Source organism: Phacochoerus africanus, chromosome X (genome assembly GCF_016906955.1).
Source record: "Phacochoerus africanus isolate WHEZ1 chromosome X, ROS_Pafr_v1, whole genome shotgun sequence".
In the NCBI taxonomy this organism is placed as follows: Eukaryota; Metazoa; Chordata; class Mammalia; order Artiodactyla; family Suidae; genus Phacochoerus; species Phacochoerus africanus.
This window is the reverse complement of record NC_062560.1, coordinates 128,251,684-128,268,104: the sequence shown is the minus strand read 5'-3', so window position 1 is coordinate 128,268,104 and position 16,421 is coordinate 128,251,684. Positions and strand designations below refer to the sequence as shown.

At 54.1% G+C, this 16,421-nt stretch overlaps 1 protein-coding gene across 1 annotated transcript; it reads left to right on the top strand.

Annotated features, from left to right (window-relative positions):
* The first annotated feature begins 8,195 nt into the window (after positions 1–8,195).
* On the top strand, positions 8,196–10,509 carry LOC125118157 (paraneoplastic antigen Ma6F-like). The gene is made up of 2 exons (XM_047764284.1): positions 8,196–8,294; positions 8,538–10,509. Exons 1-2 carry the CDS (start codon positions 8,233–8,235, stop codon positions 10,507–10,509), a joined length of 2,034 nt encoding a protein of 677 aa, XP_047620240.1. The 5' UTR covers positions 8,196–8,232.
* Positions 10,510–16,421: the final 5,912 nt, after the last annotated feature.

Here is a 16,421-nt window from a genome sequence, read left to right as displayed (position 1 = left end):
TTCATTGGTTACTGGACATTTGGGTTGTTTCCAGTTTGGGGCAACTATAAATAAGGCTTCTATGAATATGTGTGTACAAGCCTTTATACGGACATATATTTCCTTTTATCTTGGGAAAATACCAAGAAGTGATATGGCTCGATAATACAGTAGGGGTATGTTTAACTTTCAAAAAAACTACCAAACCAATTTCCAAAATCGTTGCACTATTTTTCATTCCCATCAACAGTGTAGGAGAGCTCCAGTTGTTCCCCATTCTTGTCAAGACTTGGTATGACCAAGTCTTCTTAAAGTTAGCCAGGCTAATAGCTATGTAGTATAATCTCATTAGGATTTTAATCTGAACTTCTCTGACTAGTAATATTGAGTATATTTTTATGTCCTCATTAGCCATCTTGTTCATCTTCTTTGGTGAAGTGTCTACTTAAATCTTTTGCCCATTTTATTATTATCTAGTTTTTGTCTTCTTCTTGAATTGTAAAAGTTCTTAGTATATTCTGAACATAAGTCTTTTGTCTGGCATGTGTTTTGCAAACACTGTATCCCAGTCTGTAGCTTGTCTTTTGAAGAGCAGAAATTTCTAAATTTTGATGAAGTTAAATTTATCAATCTGCTATTTTTATGGATTGTGCATTTGGTATCATATCTAAGACATCTTTGTCTAACTCAAGGTCATAAAGATCTTGTTTTAAAGGTTTTATGGTTCTGTTTTTTTTTTTTTCCTCCTTTTATCTTCTTTGGTGGCCGCACCTGCAGCATATGGAAGTTCCTGAGCTAGGGGTCGAGCCACAGACACCGTAGAAGCAAGGCCGAACAGTTGTGTTATGAGCCACACGGGAAGTCCTGGTTCTAGTTTTTATATGTACTTAGTTTTCTGATCCATTTTGAGTCTTTTTTTTTTTTTTGAGATATGGGTCAAAAATTCATTGTTGTGTATGTGGATATCCAATTAGTCCAGCATTATTTTTTGAAAAGACTTTCTTTTTCTACTGTATTTTTTTTTTGCCTCTATCACTTTATAATTTGTGGATTCAGGACTGTCTATTGTTCTGTTGATGTACTTTCTCTCTTTATACCAACAACGTGAAGTTTTGACTAGTGTTGTTTTATAATAATCTTAGGAATCTGATAGTGTAAGTTCTATAACTTTGTTCTTTTCAGTGTTGTTTTAATTAGTCCAGGTTTTTGCATGCGCAAATAAATTTTAGAATTACTTTAGTTTCCAGGGAAAAAAAAGCCTGCTGGAATTTTGATTGGGAATGGATTAAATTCTGTAGAGCAATCTGGAGAGAATTGACATCATACCAATACTGAGTCTTTTGCGCCATGAACTAGGTCTTTCCCTCCATTTACTTTGGTCTTTAATTTTTCTCATCAATATTTTGTATTTTTCAGTGCACTGTTCTTTCATACAGGAAAGAGCCACAGCCATGGAACCAAAATTAGGTATATAAACTCTGCCCAAATCTCTGGTGACACCAGGCTCTGTATGCATAAGGCAGACTCCAAGAAAGTAACTGAGCAGAGATTTCAGATGATGCTCAATACAGGGGGCGGAGGAGACAGAGTTTGGAGTTTGCGTTTAGCTAAGTTAACTGCCTGCTGAAGTAGCAGCAGCAGCAACAACATAAATAACAATAATACCTCCCTGGAGAAATATAACAGAAAACAAGAAGCCAGAGCCCCTAGAACACATTATTGACAATATCCAGGATATGATGCTTAATTACTAGATGGAACAAGAAAATGTAGTGACACTCAAGAAAAAAAGCACTCAAGGGAAACTGACCCCGAAATGACCCTAATCCTGTAATTCACAGACAGTATTTTTAAAGCAGCTATTATGAATATGCTGAAGGACATAAAGTATGCTCATAATTATATTTTTACAGTGATACATGTACTTCCTAATTAACGCATAAAACAACAGTATCTAAATGCAATCTACCAAATCTCTAATTTTGAAGTAATGCTATTTCTAGTAAATATTTCTAGATATCTATAATAACCATATGAAAATATTTATTTCTGTTGGTGACAGAGTAACATGCACTGCTAATACTGCTGTGGTTTGCTGTCACATTCATTATTGGAAGAAATTTCTTGACTGCATTTTCCTCCATTTGAGTTTACAGATTCCTTGAGTTCTTAATGTCAGGTTTAGATCTTAAAGTCACAGAAACTGTTTCTCTCCAGTCGAACCAAAAACCACATCTGGCATATAGTAGGTGCTCAATAAATATTTCTTAAGTAAGTGTATACATCTGTGTTTCAATCTAGCGGTGAAGGACTGTCCTAGCCCTTCCTCAATAGATCTGCTCAACAGGTGTTCCTGCTGTGTATGTGCCCTACCACCACCCAAGTAATACCATATTATCCCAATAATCATATGTCCGCCTCTCCTTACCATTCTGGAGACCATCTCTAGTTTGTTTCTAAATTTTTAGGAATTAGGATAATGTCTGACACAGCAGATACATGGTAGATGCTTGTTTGTTGTTGTTGTTTTTTGTTTGTTTGTTTGTCTTTTTGCCATTTCTTGGGCTGCTCCCTTCCTCAATAGATCTGCTCAACAGGTGTTCCTGCTGTGTATATGCTCCTGCGGCATATGGAGGTTCCCAGGCTAGGGGTCGAATCGGAGCTGTAGCTGCCAGCCTATGCCAGAGCCACAGCGACACGGGATCTGAGCCGCGTCTGCAACCTACACTCCAGCTCACGGCAACGCCCGATCCTTAACCCACTGAGCGAGGCCAGGGACCGAACCCACAACTTCATGGTTCCTAGTTGGATTCGTTAATCACTGCGCCAAGACGGGAACTCCAGTAGATGCTTGTTGAATGGAAAAATACGTGAATGAATGATATGTGGCCACCCTCCTTTGGCCGTTGTGTTTGTTATGACCTACGCAATCAGGTGTGTTACGTAAAAATGTAAATGTAAGGTTGAAAAAGGTCAAACGTAAAAATAAAAAATATATAGTCCAAGGGAATATTAATGAATTTATAAAAGAGGAAATGTTAGCAAGGAAAAAGAAATCAGTCAGTAAAATGAAGCACTACGTATAGGAGAACATTAATAAGCGTTATCACTGAATTCTCATTAGAAACAGTGGGAACCAGGAGACAGTGGTACAGCAACTTTAAAATGCCGGAAAAAAAAACCCTTTTGAACCCAGAACTCTGTATCCGGGGGAAATATCCTTCAAGAAGGAGGGTGAAATAAGTATATTTGAGACAGATGACACCTAAGAGAAAATTCTAAAGAACAACTTTCAATCTGAAGAAACTTGATAGTAAAGGGAAATCTTGATATGAAGAACACCAGAAATGGTAAATGGGGGTAAATATTAATATTTTCTTTTAATTTCTTTTATAACACCTATGACTTTTTTTTTTTTTTTTTTGCTTTTTAGGGCTGCACCCATGGCATATGGAGGTTTCCAGTCTAGGAGTCTAATCGGAGCTGCAGCTGCCGGCCTGCACCACAGCCACAGCAACTCGGGGTCCGAGGCACATCTGCAACCTACACCACAGCTTATGGCAACATTGGATCCCGGACCCACTGAGCGAGGCCAGGGATCGAACCTGCATCCTCATGGATACTAGTTGGATTCATTTCTGCTGTGACACGATAGGAACTCCAACACCTACGAGTTTTTAAAATAAAAAGTTTGACAGTCTGTTATACAGTTTTTAACATATGTAGATGTAATATGTATGGCAAATACAGCATAAAGTATGGCATGAGGGGAATGAATTTATGTACTGGAATGGTTCTCAATTTATGCACAATATTAACTCTAAGTAGACAGTGAAAAATTAAGGATATATATTATAATCTCTAGAGCAACCACTAAAAAAGACAACACAGAGTTATAGCCAAAAATATAACAGATAAATGAAAATGGAATTCTGAAAAACTATTTGATTAACTGAGACACGAAAGGGGAACATAGGAACCAAAATAAATGGGATAGATAGTAGAAGGATAGACTTAGGGCCAACCACTTGTAAAATTATACTCAATGTAAATGGCTAAACACTCCAATTAAAGGGCAGAGATTATCATAACAGACAAATGAGGATTTCCCATTGTGGCTCAGCAGGTTAAGAACACAACATAGTGTCTGTGAGGATGCAGGTTTGATCCTTGGCCTTGCTCAGTGGGTTAAGGATCTGGCATTGCTGTGAGCTACAGTATAGGTTGCAGATGCAGCTCGAATCTGGCATTGCTGTGGCTGTGGTGTAGGCCGGCAGCTGTAGCTCTGATTCGACTCCTAGCCTGGGAACTTCCATATGCCCCAGGTGTGGCTGTAAAAAGACAAAATAAAGAATAGATAAGCGATCAAGGCCTTTTCTGTCTACAAGAAATTCAGTAAAATATAAAGACAGATGGTTGATAGTAAGAGGATGCAAAATGGCATACCTTGCAAAAAGTAAGCATAAGAAAGTAAGAAAGGCCATATTAATACCAGATGAAGTGGAGTTAAAGACAAAGAGTATATTACCTGATATTAGGGGTAATAATGACATAAGTAAGGGCCAATTAATCAGGAACACATAGGATTCAAAAGTGTATTTGCATCCAATAACAGAACTTAAAATATCTGAAATAAAATTTGACAGAATAAAGGCATAAGCAGATATTTCCACAGTTTTGGTTGGAATTTTTTTCTTTTGTCCTTTTGCCTTTTTCTCTAAGGCCGCTCTCGTGGCATATGGAGGTTCCCAGGCTAGGGGTCGAATCAGAGCTGTAGCCACCAGCCTACGCCACAGCCACAGCCACGCCAGATTGCTAACCCAGTGAGCAAGGCCGGGGATCGAACCCGCAACCTCATGGTTCCTAGTTGGATTCGTTAACCACTGCGCCACGATGGGAATTCCTTGGTTGGAAATTTTAACACCACTGCTTCAGTGACCGATACCACAATTAGGCAAGAAATCTGTAGATAACACAGGCGGGCTGTATGACATTATCAATTGTCTTTACTTCACTGACACTTAGAGAACATATTCCTAACAATTGCAGAATATATATTACTTTCTTTCTTTCTTTTTTTTTTGTCTTTTTGCCATTTCTTGGGCCGTTCCCACGGCATATGGAGGTTCCCAGGCTAGGGGTCGAATCGGAGCTGTAGCCCCCGGCCTACGCCAGAGCCACAGCAACGCGGGATCCGAGCCGCGTCTGCAACCCACACCACAGCTCACGGCAACGCCAGATCCCTAACCCACTGAGCGAGGCCAGGGATCAAACCCGCAGCCTCATGCTTCCTAGATAGATTCGTTAACCACTGCGCCACGACCGTAACTCCACTTTCTTTCTTTCTTCCTCCCCTCCTTCCTTCCTCTTCTTTTCTTCCTTCCTCCCTTTCTTTCTTTTGCTTTTTAGGGCCACACCTGTGGCATATGGAGGTTCCCAGGCTAGGGGTCCAATTGGAGCTGCAGCTGTGCCTCCACCACAGCCACAGCAAAGCGGGATCCCAGCCACATCTGTGACCTACACCACAGCTCATGGCAATGCAGGATCTTTAACCTACTGGGTGAGGCCAGGGATCAGACCTGCATCCTCCTAGGTACTAGTTGGGTTCTTTTCCACTGAGCCGCAATGGGAACTCCATCATATAGTTTATTTTCAAGGGCCAGGAAACAAGTCTCAACAAATCTAGAGAGATAGAAATTTTATATGTTAAGTTATATCAGTCCACAGTGGCATCCCATTACAAGTTAGTAAGAATAATGTATCTCTAAATATTTGGAGATTCAACATCTTGCTTCTAGAAAACTCATGGATCAAAGAAGAAAACACAAAGGAAAGTAGGAAATACTTCAAATGGAATAGTAATAACAATAAAATGTCAAAATTAGTGAGAGGCAGCTAAAGAACTGATTGCTTTTTTTTTTTTCCACTTCTTGGGCTGCTCCCGCGGCATAAGGAGGTTCCGAGGCTAAGGGTTGAATCAGAGCTGTAGCCACTGGCCTGCGCCACAGCCTCAGTAACTCGGGATCTGAACCGCATCTGCAACCTACGCCACAGCTCACGGCAACGCTGGATCCCTAACCCACTGAGCAAGGCCAGGAATCCAACCTGCAACCTCATGGTTCCCAGTCGGATTCGTTAAGCACTGAGCCACCACGGGAACTCCAAGAACTGATTGCTTTAAATGCTTATATTGGAAAAGAAAGAAGGCACAAAGGAAATGCCCTAAGCTTCCATGTAAAGAAACTAAAAAAGGAAAAGCAAAGCAAATACGAAATAGGTAGAAAAAAAGGAAATAATAGAGATGAGAGCAGAAATAGATGAATTAGAAAACAAACTATGGAGAAAATTAGCAGTCATATGTTTGAAAATAGCAATGAAATTTTTAACCCTCAGTAAAGATTAATCAAGAAACAAGAGGAGTGCACTAGTCATTGATATCAGGAGTGAAAGGGACATGTCACTGTAGATTAACAGGTAGTAAAATGATACAGCACTATTATGAGCATCTTTACGCCAATAATTTTGATAACTGAGAGAAGACCGACAAATCCCTGGAAACAAAGAATTTACCAAAACTAACAACAGATTAAATAGATAATATGAATAGCCCTATTTCTTTTTTTTTCTTTCTTTTTTTTTTTTTTTTTGGCTTTTTGCTATTTCTTTGGGCCGCTCCCGCAGCACATGGAGGTTCCCAGGCTAGGGGTCCAATCGGAGCTGTAGCCACCGGCCTACGCCAGAGCCACAGCCACGCGGGATCCGAGCCGCGTCTGCAACCTACACCACAGCTCACGGCAACGCCGGATCGTTCACCCACTGAGCAAGGCCAGGGACCGAACCCGCAACCTCATGGTTCCTAGTCGGATTCGTTAACCGCTGCGCCACGACAGGAACTCCTCTATTTCTTATAAATAGATTTAATTCACTATCAAAAAACTTTCCTAAAAACAAAACAAACACAACGATTTTGTTTCCTAAAAACAAAACAAATCACAACAGGCTCAGATGATTTCATGGGTGAATTCTAGCACATATTTAAGGAACACGAATTGCCAGCCTACACGAACACTTTCAGAAAACAGAAGGGAACAATGCCCACCTCATTTTGTGAAGCTAGGATAACCCTGATACTAAACCTTGAGGAAAAGATTATGGAGAAAATGAAAATGACCGAAAAATACCCCTCGTGAACAGTGTAACAAAAATACTTAAATATCTGCACATCGAATCCAGCAATACAGAAATAGGAGAGATTTTCTACTGACTATTTATAGATGTGAGTGAGGCACAAATGGTCACTGACTTGGATAGGCCAGCCAGCTACCTGACCCAAAGCCTGCACACTCTCCAAGGCAATGGCTGCCTGGGTGGTTGAGGGCTGGCCTTTACCGTGTAAAGACGTGTGCTTACGCTCCTGGCTTGGGAACAGCCAACCAGCCTGCCGAGGAGATTCCAGGCTTAATGAGGGCAGGATGTGCGTGCAGGGTAGGGATCAGTTATTAGGGACCTCTGCCCCCACAACTGCTGATTTCCAGTCCCCACCTTTACACCCCCCCCCATATTTGGCACAATTACTGATGGAGGCCATTTTGCTGTCGGAGGGCCAATGAGTGTGCCTGTTGCTTCTGGAGGCTCCAAGCCCTGCCACATCCAGCCCTTACCAAGCAGGTCCCGCTGCAGCAACAGTGACACCTCAAATGCTCTCCTGATCCAGCCACCTGTCCTGCACAGAGACGCTCATCCACCTGGGGCTTCCGGGAGCCCCGCGAAGCCCACGGTGGCCTCAGCACAGAGGGCCTGGGAGACCCCTGGACTGCGCAGCCCCAAGGCACACACAGTCTGCTGGCTCTCAGGCTCCAGGGCTCCGAGGTGCCTCTGGAGTCGACTCCGAAGCCCACAGGCAGCGCCCACAGAGTCGGAGAAAGGGAGCAGGTGACCCGGGCTTCGCAGGGGCGGGACCTCAGGGCAGGGGCCAGATCCACAGGCAGTGGGGGCGGGAGGGGGGTCTTGGTGGGACGCTGGCGAGGAGGGGGGTGGGACTCCGGCCTGCAGGGGTGTGGGGAGGGGAGGTGGGGCTCCTGCTTGCGGGGGTGGGGGGGAGCAGGGGAGGGCGGCTCCAGCTGCAGAGGGGCAGGTGCTGGTGGGAAGGGAGGGGCTCCCGACTCGGGGCGTGAGGGGCGAGGAAGAGGGCCTCCGGGGGGCCGGGTCCGCAGAGGGAGCAGGGGCGCTCCGGGTCCCGCGCTGGGAAAAAGGATGGGAGGGCCCCTGGCTGGGGGCTCTGGGAGGGGAGGGCTCCCAGCTGCCCGGATGCAGAGGTGGGTGAGAGGGGCTGGGCGGCTGTGGGCGGATCAGAGGCGTCAGCCAAGGCGAAGGGGGGGGGGGTCTGCTCGCTGCGGAGGTGAGGAGTGCAGGGGCGGGGGCTCTGAGCAGCTGCAGAGGGGCGTGGGGAGCAGGAACTGGCGGGGGAGGGGCGGCAGGCCGCCGCTGTCTGTCGGGGCCGGTGGCGGGGGGGGGGGCTGTCTGATGGCAATGTCCCTTCCTCCCCTCTGCACCCACAGGCCGCAGTGCAGAGACTGCGACAGTCTGCGCGCTCGCCTGTCGGATCGTGCGCCCTCCCCCCAGGTCCGGGCGATGGCGCTGGCGATGCTGCGGGATTGGTGCAGGTGGATGGGCGTGAAGGCTCAGCGCTCTCTGCTCATCCTGGGCATCCCGGATGACTGCGAGGACCAGGAGTTCCTGGAGGACCAGGAGTTCCAGGAGGCCGTGCGGGCAGCCCTGCGGCCCCTGGGCCGGTACCGAGTGCTGGGCAAGGTCTTCAGAAAGGAGCTGGGGTGCCGGGTCGCCTTGGTCGAGTTTGCCGACAGTTTCAACAGAAGTTTGATCCCCCAGCAAATACGAGGCCGGGGGGGACCGTGGACTGTGGTCTTCCTGCCCCAGGCTCCTGACTCGGAGTCCCAGGAGAGACCCAATTCCCCTGCACAGGCCCAGAGACAAGCAGTGGCTGGCGGGGCAGGGGAGGCAGGAGTCCTGGGTGAGGCAGGAGCTTCGGGTGAGGCAGGAGCTTCGGGTGAGGCAGGAGCTGCAGGTGAGGCAGGAGCTGCAGGTGTGGCAGGAGCTGCAGGTGAGGCAGGAGCTGCAGGTGAGGCAGGAGCTGCAGGTGAGGCAGGAGCTCCAGGTGAGACAGAAGATGCAGGTGAGGCAGGAGCTGCAGATGCAGCAGGGGCGGAGGCTGAGGCAGGAGCTGCAGGTGAGGCAGGCGCTGCAGGTGCAGCAGGGGCGGAGGCTGAGGCAGGAGCTGAAGATGAAGCAGGGCTGTCAGATGAGGAGGGCGCCGCGGGGGACACAGGAGCGGCAGGGGTGGCAGGATCTTTGAGTATGGCGGGCGCCGCGGGCGAGGCAGGCGCTCCAGGTGAGGGGGCAGGAGCCATGGGCTACGAGGAACTGAGAGCCTTCTCTGGGCTGGGAGAGCCAGGCCGCGGGGAAGAGTCCTTCGAGAGCTGGCTGGACCACGCCAACGACATGCTGTACCTGTGGCGCCACGTGTCCGAGAGGGAGCGGCGGCGGCGGCTGGTGGAGAGCCTGGGCGGCCCCGCGCTGGACCTCCTGTGCGGCCTCCTGGCGCAAGATGCCGACATGGCCGCGCAGGACTGCCTGGCCGCGCTGGTGCAGGTGTTTGGGGACCAGGACAGCCCGGTGACCGCGCGGCTCAGGTTCGCGACGTGCGCCCAGCGGCCGCAGGAGACGCTCTTTGCCTACGTGATGCGCCTGGAAGGCCTGCTGCAGGCGGCCGTGGAGACGGAGGCCATCCACCCGGCCACGGCCGACCAGGCGCGCGCCCGGCAGGTGCTGATGCGGGCGCGGCCCAACGACACGCTCCAGACCAAGCTGAGGAGGCTGCGGCTGGAGCGGAGGCCCCCTGGCTTCGTGGGCCTGCTGCGCCTCATCCGTGAGAGCGAGGCGTGGGAGGCCGAGCCGGCTGCGAGCGAGCAGGGGCACGGGGAGGAAGAGGCCCGCGCGGGCATCGCAGGCCTGGCCGCCGCCCAGCGCGCCCCGGCCCGTGACGTCGCCGCCCAGGGCACCGCTGCAGAGGGCACCCCGGCCTTCCCGGCCCGGGAAGATAGCGGCCAGGCTGCCCTTTCCAAGGAAGGTGGCGCCCAGGCGCCCCCAGCCCAGGAAGAGGCCGGTGCGGCAGTTCCCGCCGCCGCCGCCGCCGCCGAGGCTGGCGAGGCCGCCCCTGAAGCCCGAGGTGCTGCCAGCGTGGCCCCTGCCCCTGGGGAGACCAGCCAGGCCTCCCGGGAAGTCGGAAGTGCTCCTGCCCCTGCGGGCCTAGGTCAGGCAGGATCCTCAGACGCCCCCGGGGCCCCCATCACTGCCTGGACGGCCAGGGTTTCTCCTGCGGCCCCAGGAGGTCCTGGCTGTGAGCCAGATGACCTTGACCAGGAGGCCGAGGAGCCCCCCGAGGAGGGGCTCAAACTCAACCCCGAGGAGCCGGGAAACGAGGACGGGGCTTCCGACACCAGCCCCCCCTGAGTCCTTCTCGGGCCAATAGGCTCAGCAGGCTCCCCGGGGCCCCAGGCGGGGAGGCAGGGGGAGGCCAGGCCAGGCAGCCTCCTGGCCCCACAGGGGGAGCAGGGCTGAGGGGAGGGGAGCCCAGCCCAGCCCCAGGTCCCCCACCATCCCCAAGGGGCCCTGGCCACCACCCCCATCCTTTCCAGGGACCAAGATGACCATGTGTGACACCAATCGGGGAGGGGAGAGGGGCCCCCTCCCCCCGCTTTGCCACGCCAGCCCTGCCCCCAGCCCCAGCCACCCACGCTGGCCTCGGAGACCTCAGGGGCCATGTCAAGGTGCCTGGGCCTCCCGAGAGGGGACCCCTGTCCAGCGTCCCCCGGGGGCAGGCAGGCTGCACCCTGTGCTGGGAGCCCACCTGTGTCTCTGTAGCCCCTAGTGACCCACGTGTCAAGGCAGCCCGCTCTCTGGTCCTCTCCTCTCCAAACACGCACTAGCCTTGGTTCTGCCACAGAGCCCCGAGGTGCCCCTGAGCCCTGGCCACATGTTCCCCGCCCACCCGGACAGCCACTTCGGGACCCCGCCAGGTGGCCTGAGCTTCAGCGCCAGCCAAAGCTCTGCTCGCTGTGGTCCCGTGTCCCGAGCTCACCGTCTGCTTCCTGGGCGTAGATGTAGGCCCCCCGCGGCCACGCGTCCTTGTGGGGATGTGCCTGTGTCCTTCTCTGAGCAGCTCCCCCAGCCCCACCCAGCGTGGAGCCCCCCCCGGCCCAGTCCCGGGAGACAGTGGGAAGGACAGGAAGGACGAGGGCGAGGCCGGCGCCCACCACGTGACCTGCAGAAGGAAGACCTGGACCGCCCGTGGCCGGCGGGGACTTCGGGAGGCTCCACTGTGTCCTGCGGTTCCAGCCCGCCTCTCCTCGTGACTCAGTTTCCTCGGCGTGGTGGAGCGTGTCCTGCTGTGTTTTCAGTCCCATGACTGTCCTGTGTGGGCCCTAAGGCAGGGCCAGCCCCCCGCATGTCGGTCAGAGGCGGAGGGGGCGTCCTGGGGGGAGGGGACGTTGCTGGGGTCCATCGTCCTGGCGAGAGGCCGCCCGCGGGGCCCTCAGGAAGGAGACCATGGGGCAAGGGAGGGGGAGGGTCACAGTGGGGGGGGGGCCGCTGAGGCACCGAGTTGGGGACCGGGGGTTGGGGGGGTGGGACCTGTGGGCTCCAGCGGCTGTTCGAAGTTGTTCTCTGTGTTGTCACTCTCTGTCCTCAATGGTTTCAGTCAATGCTTCTCATCAATAAATTTCACGGACAGTTTCCGCTGAGTCTGCCTCTGCTGTGGGCAATGGAAGGGGGTGGGGGCGGAGGGAGGCACCGGTGGGCTGGTATCCCCAGTGGGCACTGGGGTGTGGTCCAGGCAGGGTCCAAGGAGGTCTGTGGGGTTCCCTGGCCTGGATGGAGCCGGGCGACAGGGACTTGTGGGCACAGGCCGTGGCTGGTGGGTCCCCGGGAAACTCAGGGAGCCCCCAAGAATACATGTGTTAGACGTTGGAGAGGGGGGGCAGCAGGCAGGACCCAGTGGGTTCAGGGAGCCAATTCCCAGGACCAGTCACAGATGGGTCCAGGCGTGAGGTCAGAAAGCCCTGCTGAGAGTGCGACACAGGACTCTGGGGTGGGGGGTGGGGGGTGTTTGCTCACCCAAGGGCCCCCCTCCCTGTCCCACTCCGTCCCCTGCACCAGCCCTGTGTCCTGGGAGAGGCGGGATGGGGGCGCTGCGCGTGCTCTCCATCTGCCTTTTAGTGGCTCGGCGACTTTGGACCTGGAATGACCTGAGCCATCGGGCCCCTCCCTGCAGGGGGTCTGGGGAAGGAGGGCAGGAGAGCCAGGCCTGTAGCCTCCTCGGTCCAATGGGTTGGTGCCTTGTTGCGGGGACCCTTGGATGTGCCCCACGCGGTGTAGGGCAGGATGGAGTGAGGCCCCAGGTGGCCCCGCTCTGCTGCCGTCCTCAGCCAAGGTCCCAGCCCAGGCGCATCTCTGCTGGGCCCCCTTCCCACCAGCCCCTGAGCATCTGGCCGGCAAGACAGGAGGAGACCCCAGCAGGGGGCTGATCCCGTGTCTCTCATCGTTCAGCGTGTACCTGTGGCAGGTGTGAGTGCGTGTGTGAGTGTGAGAGTGTGTGAGGAATTCCTCGCTCGATGCCCCCATCATTTGGGCGCAGCCCTGCTCACACCCACATCTTCCTATAAACCTGCCCCCCTGTCCCCCACCCGTGCCCCGTGGAGTCTGGAGCAGGCCTGCCTCTCAAGCCTTAGGCCGCTGTCCCTGGCCACCGGCGTCCTGCCTGTCAGCACCTTGGGCCGCCCTGCTTGCCGCTATCCATCTGGCTCACACTCACGGCTCCCATTGTCACGGTAGGAAGCCATAGCTCTCTTGCTCCCTGTCACCTCCTTGCAAGCCAGGGTCCCCATCACAAAGACACAAGATCAGCCCCCTGCACAGATTGCTTTCCTATGCCAGGGCTTGCCCGGGGCAGGTATCTCCTCCCCAGGACTGACAGCCAGCCCGGATTACCAGTGAGTCCCCTTGTGGCCTGTGGCCCTGTTTCAGGGCCCTGCTGTCCTCCCCGAGGCCAGATCCAAGTATCCTAGCCCACACCCACCTGCGCCCCCGAGGTGTTCAGGTGCCCTGCACCCCGGGCCTCCATCGACTCCCCCCTGGTTGTAGTCCCGCAGGGCAGTCTGAGAGCCAAGATCCCACCTGGCCAGGTGAGGGACAGTAGAAGAAAGAAGTGCTGACGGGTTGGAGCCTGGGAGAGGAACTGCGTCCTTAGAGCTTCCATCTGAGCACTGACTATGCCAGGCACTGGGCTGAGCCTCTGGGCCTGCGAGGGCTCGGTGGGACCTCGCAGGTGCCTGGGGTCGGGGGTGGGTGGGCTCCACCAAGACCGCTTTTCTGCACTTGAGGACACTGGGCACAGGGAGGTTCAGAGACTTGCCTGAAGCCCTCCAGCTCCTACCCGGAGGTGCTGGGCTCCCAGGCCAGGCTGGGACAGTGCTCGGCCCAGGCCCTGGAAACGCATCCAAAAGATTGGCTGGAGGCACGCAGCTGGCAGTGAAGGTCCCCAACGCACAGCTGAGGGCTATGAAGCAGATGTAATGGTGACAAGAAGGTGGTGGCCCCTGGTCTCTGCTCCTGCCCGCCCCCCCGGGCATAGCCGTGTGGCCGACCCTCGGCTGGGGCAGGTGTTGGGTTGTCTTCTCCAGTATCTCCTTGTGGGCACACACTCAGGCAGCACGAGCTTGTTTCCCATGAGGCTCCCCCGGTCAAGTGTGAGGATGAGCCAGGGTGGCCGGGACCTGCTGAAAATGGAAAATGGGAAGGAAGAGAGAGACCCAGGGCTAAGGTGGACCCCAACACGCTGTGCAGCTCACCTTACTGAGCCCCTGTTCTGGAAAGCACGCTGGATGCCAGATGCGAGCTGGCAGATGAGGGCATTGACCCCCATTCCTGACCTTGGGGGGCCCGGCGCCCTCCCCGGCCTGCTGCCTCGTGCTGCAGCTGCCCTCAGGCCACGAGATGCAGCGAGAGGCGTCAGGGCTCCTTAGGGGCCCAGTGTGAAGTGGGCCGCCTGGGGGGGCGGGCATATCTGTGGTACGCGTGTGGGGTACGTGGCAGGGAAAACTCGGGCCCCTTGTGCACCCTCACCTCTCCGGGAGTCAGGCTCTAGCAGAGAGGCCAAGGAAGGGGCCACAGGGACCTGGCCCAGTGGTGGAGCTGGAGGGGGCCGGGATAGGTGAGGAGGCTGTGCAGGAAGGCGGGGGTCCCTGCAGGGGCCGGGAATGGAGCCTGACTGAGGGGGCGCCTTTGACCTCCGCACACTGTACCCTGCAGGGTGCTCCCCCGGGAAGGTCCCAGATTGGCAGCAGGGCTTGGGGTGAGCAGGGCCAAGCGACGCATGTACTCCAGACATCGGGCCCCTGCCAGGCTGTGGGCCACAGCACCCGTGTGGTTTGAAACAAGGAGCTCCCGTCCCCTTGGCGTCCCCTTGGCCCGCCCTTGGCGTTCCCAGGCCTCGTTGATCCGGAGCCAAGCACATCGCCTTGTCGGGCACGGCCCCCAAGGGCAGCTCCCACCTCCAGTCTTGCACCACCACCCATGGAGACTCCGGGGCAACTCCTCCCTCCCCTGCCGCTCGTAGGAAGGTCCCTCCCGCCTTCGCCACATGTCTTTCCCGCCAGCCTGGCTGGGCTGGCGCCTTCCTCCGGGACCCCTGCCCCGCAGGCAGGGCCCATTTCTCTCCCTTCTCTCCAGACTCTCTGCTTTTGCTGTCGCCCTCAGCCCCGTGACGCTGGTGACTCGGGCTGGCGGCGGGGCCAGAGGAGGAGACACTCCAGTGAGAAGACAGCACAACCGCTAACAAAAGAACTCAAAAAATATAGTAGCAGAAATGAGAACAGATTAGCCTAATACACTAGAAAGGATCATTGCTATTTAACAGAAAAGCAGGCATCATGGAGGAATAGTGGAAAAAATGACATATCAGGAGGAATGGCAGACATAATCCTGCTCTACCAGGAATTACATTCCACACTCATGGATTAAAGGTGAATGATGCCCAATTTTGTTTTTAGGGAAATACAAATTGAAACCACACAGAGACAGCCATTCACAGTGACCCGGACGATAACAAGTGTTGGCGAGGAAGTGTGGAAATTGAACCCCTCACACACTGCTGGTGGGAATGCAAAATGCTGCAGCCGCTTTGGAAAACAGCTGACAGCTCTTCAAAAGGTTAGGCGTAGAATTACCATAGGATCCAGCACAGCTACTCCTAGGTCCCTACCTGAGCGAAGGGAAAATAGATGTTCACTCAAAAACTTGCACAGAAATGTTTGCAGCAACGTTATGCATAATACCTGAAAAGAGAAAACAATCCGAACATTCACTAACTGATGCATGAATAAATAAAACGTAGTTTCCCATACAGTGAAATATTATTCAGCCATAAAGAATGATCAAGTACCACTACATGCTGCAATATGGACAAACCTTGGAAACATTACGCTGAATGAAAGACGCCAGACAAAAAATGCCACGTTTTTTACTCTGCCTCCGGACAGAAGCGAGGTTACGCAACGCTGTGAATGGGCTGCAGGAACTGGCGCGCGCAGGCGCACACGGGCCGGATGCCGGTCCACTTCAAGAGTGAATTGTATGGGATGAGAATTCCGTGTCAACTTCCAAACAGCAGATTTCTTCACACGGGAGGACGCCGCGGCTCCCGAGTCGGAAGACCCTCGTCCCCGGGATCAGTTCAGCCGCTTTTACCCTTCACCACCCTCCTCTGAGGACCAGTGTGCAAAGCTTCCGGGCCCTTCTGCAGGCGTGGTCCCAGGGCTCCGGAATTGCTAGAGGTGCTGCAGATGGACTGCTGCCCTGGGTTGAGGTGGCGCCAGGGAAGGGCAGGCCAGGCCAAGTGGCTCTGGGTCCCCAGCAGACCCCGCCAGGGGTGGGCCGGGGCCCGAGCGCCTCCATGGGCCTTCCTGTACCCCCAGGTCTGACGGCCGAGGAGACGGCCCAGGGTGGGGGCTCCACTCCCAGGGTCGGATCCTGACGAGTCCAGGTGGGAGCTGCTCTGGGAGTCGATGGAGAAGCAACCTGGCTCGTGTGTGCCTTTTTCTCCCCCCGGCTGGGCGGCTCTCAGCCAACCACCCTGGGTCAAGCCCCCGACTTAGCCGGACCACTGGGGGATTGATGGCCAATAGGGAGAGGGGCCCAAGGGGCCTCTCGAAGTCCCAGAAGGGCCCTGACTGGGAGCGGGTGGAGAAGAAGCGAGCTCCCCCCTAGGGCAGGGGCAAAGACCCCTGGTTCTGGGGATGGAGGGCGGACCCCACCGACCTCAGGGCCCTGGGCTTGGACTGTGGGAAGGTTTGTGCTAATGCAGGTCT

Bases quoted from the DNA above. Each gene is read 5' to 3' on its own strand.
- LOC125118157 (XM_047764284.1), top strand. From the start codon at position 8,233: ATGGGAGGGCCCCTGGCTGGGGGCTCTGGGAGGGGAGGGCTCCCAGCT. The intron at 8,295-8,537 runs GTGGGTGAGAGG...CTGCACCCACAG, and splicing joins CCAGCTGCCCGGATGCAGAG to GCCGCAGTGCAGAGACTGCG.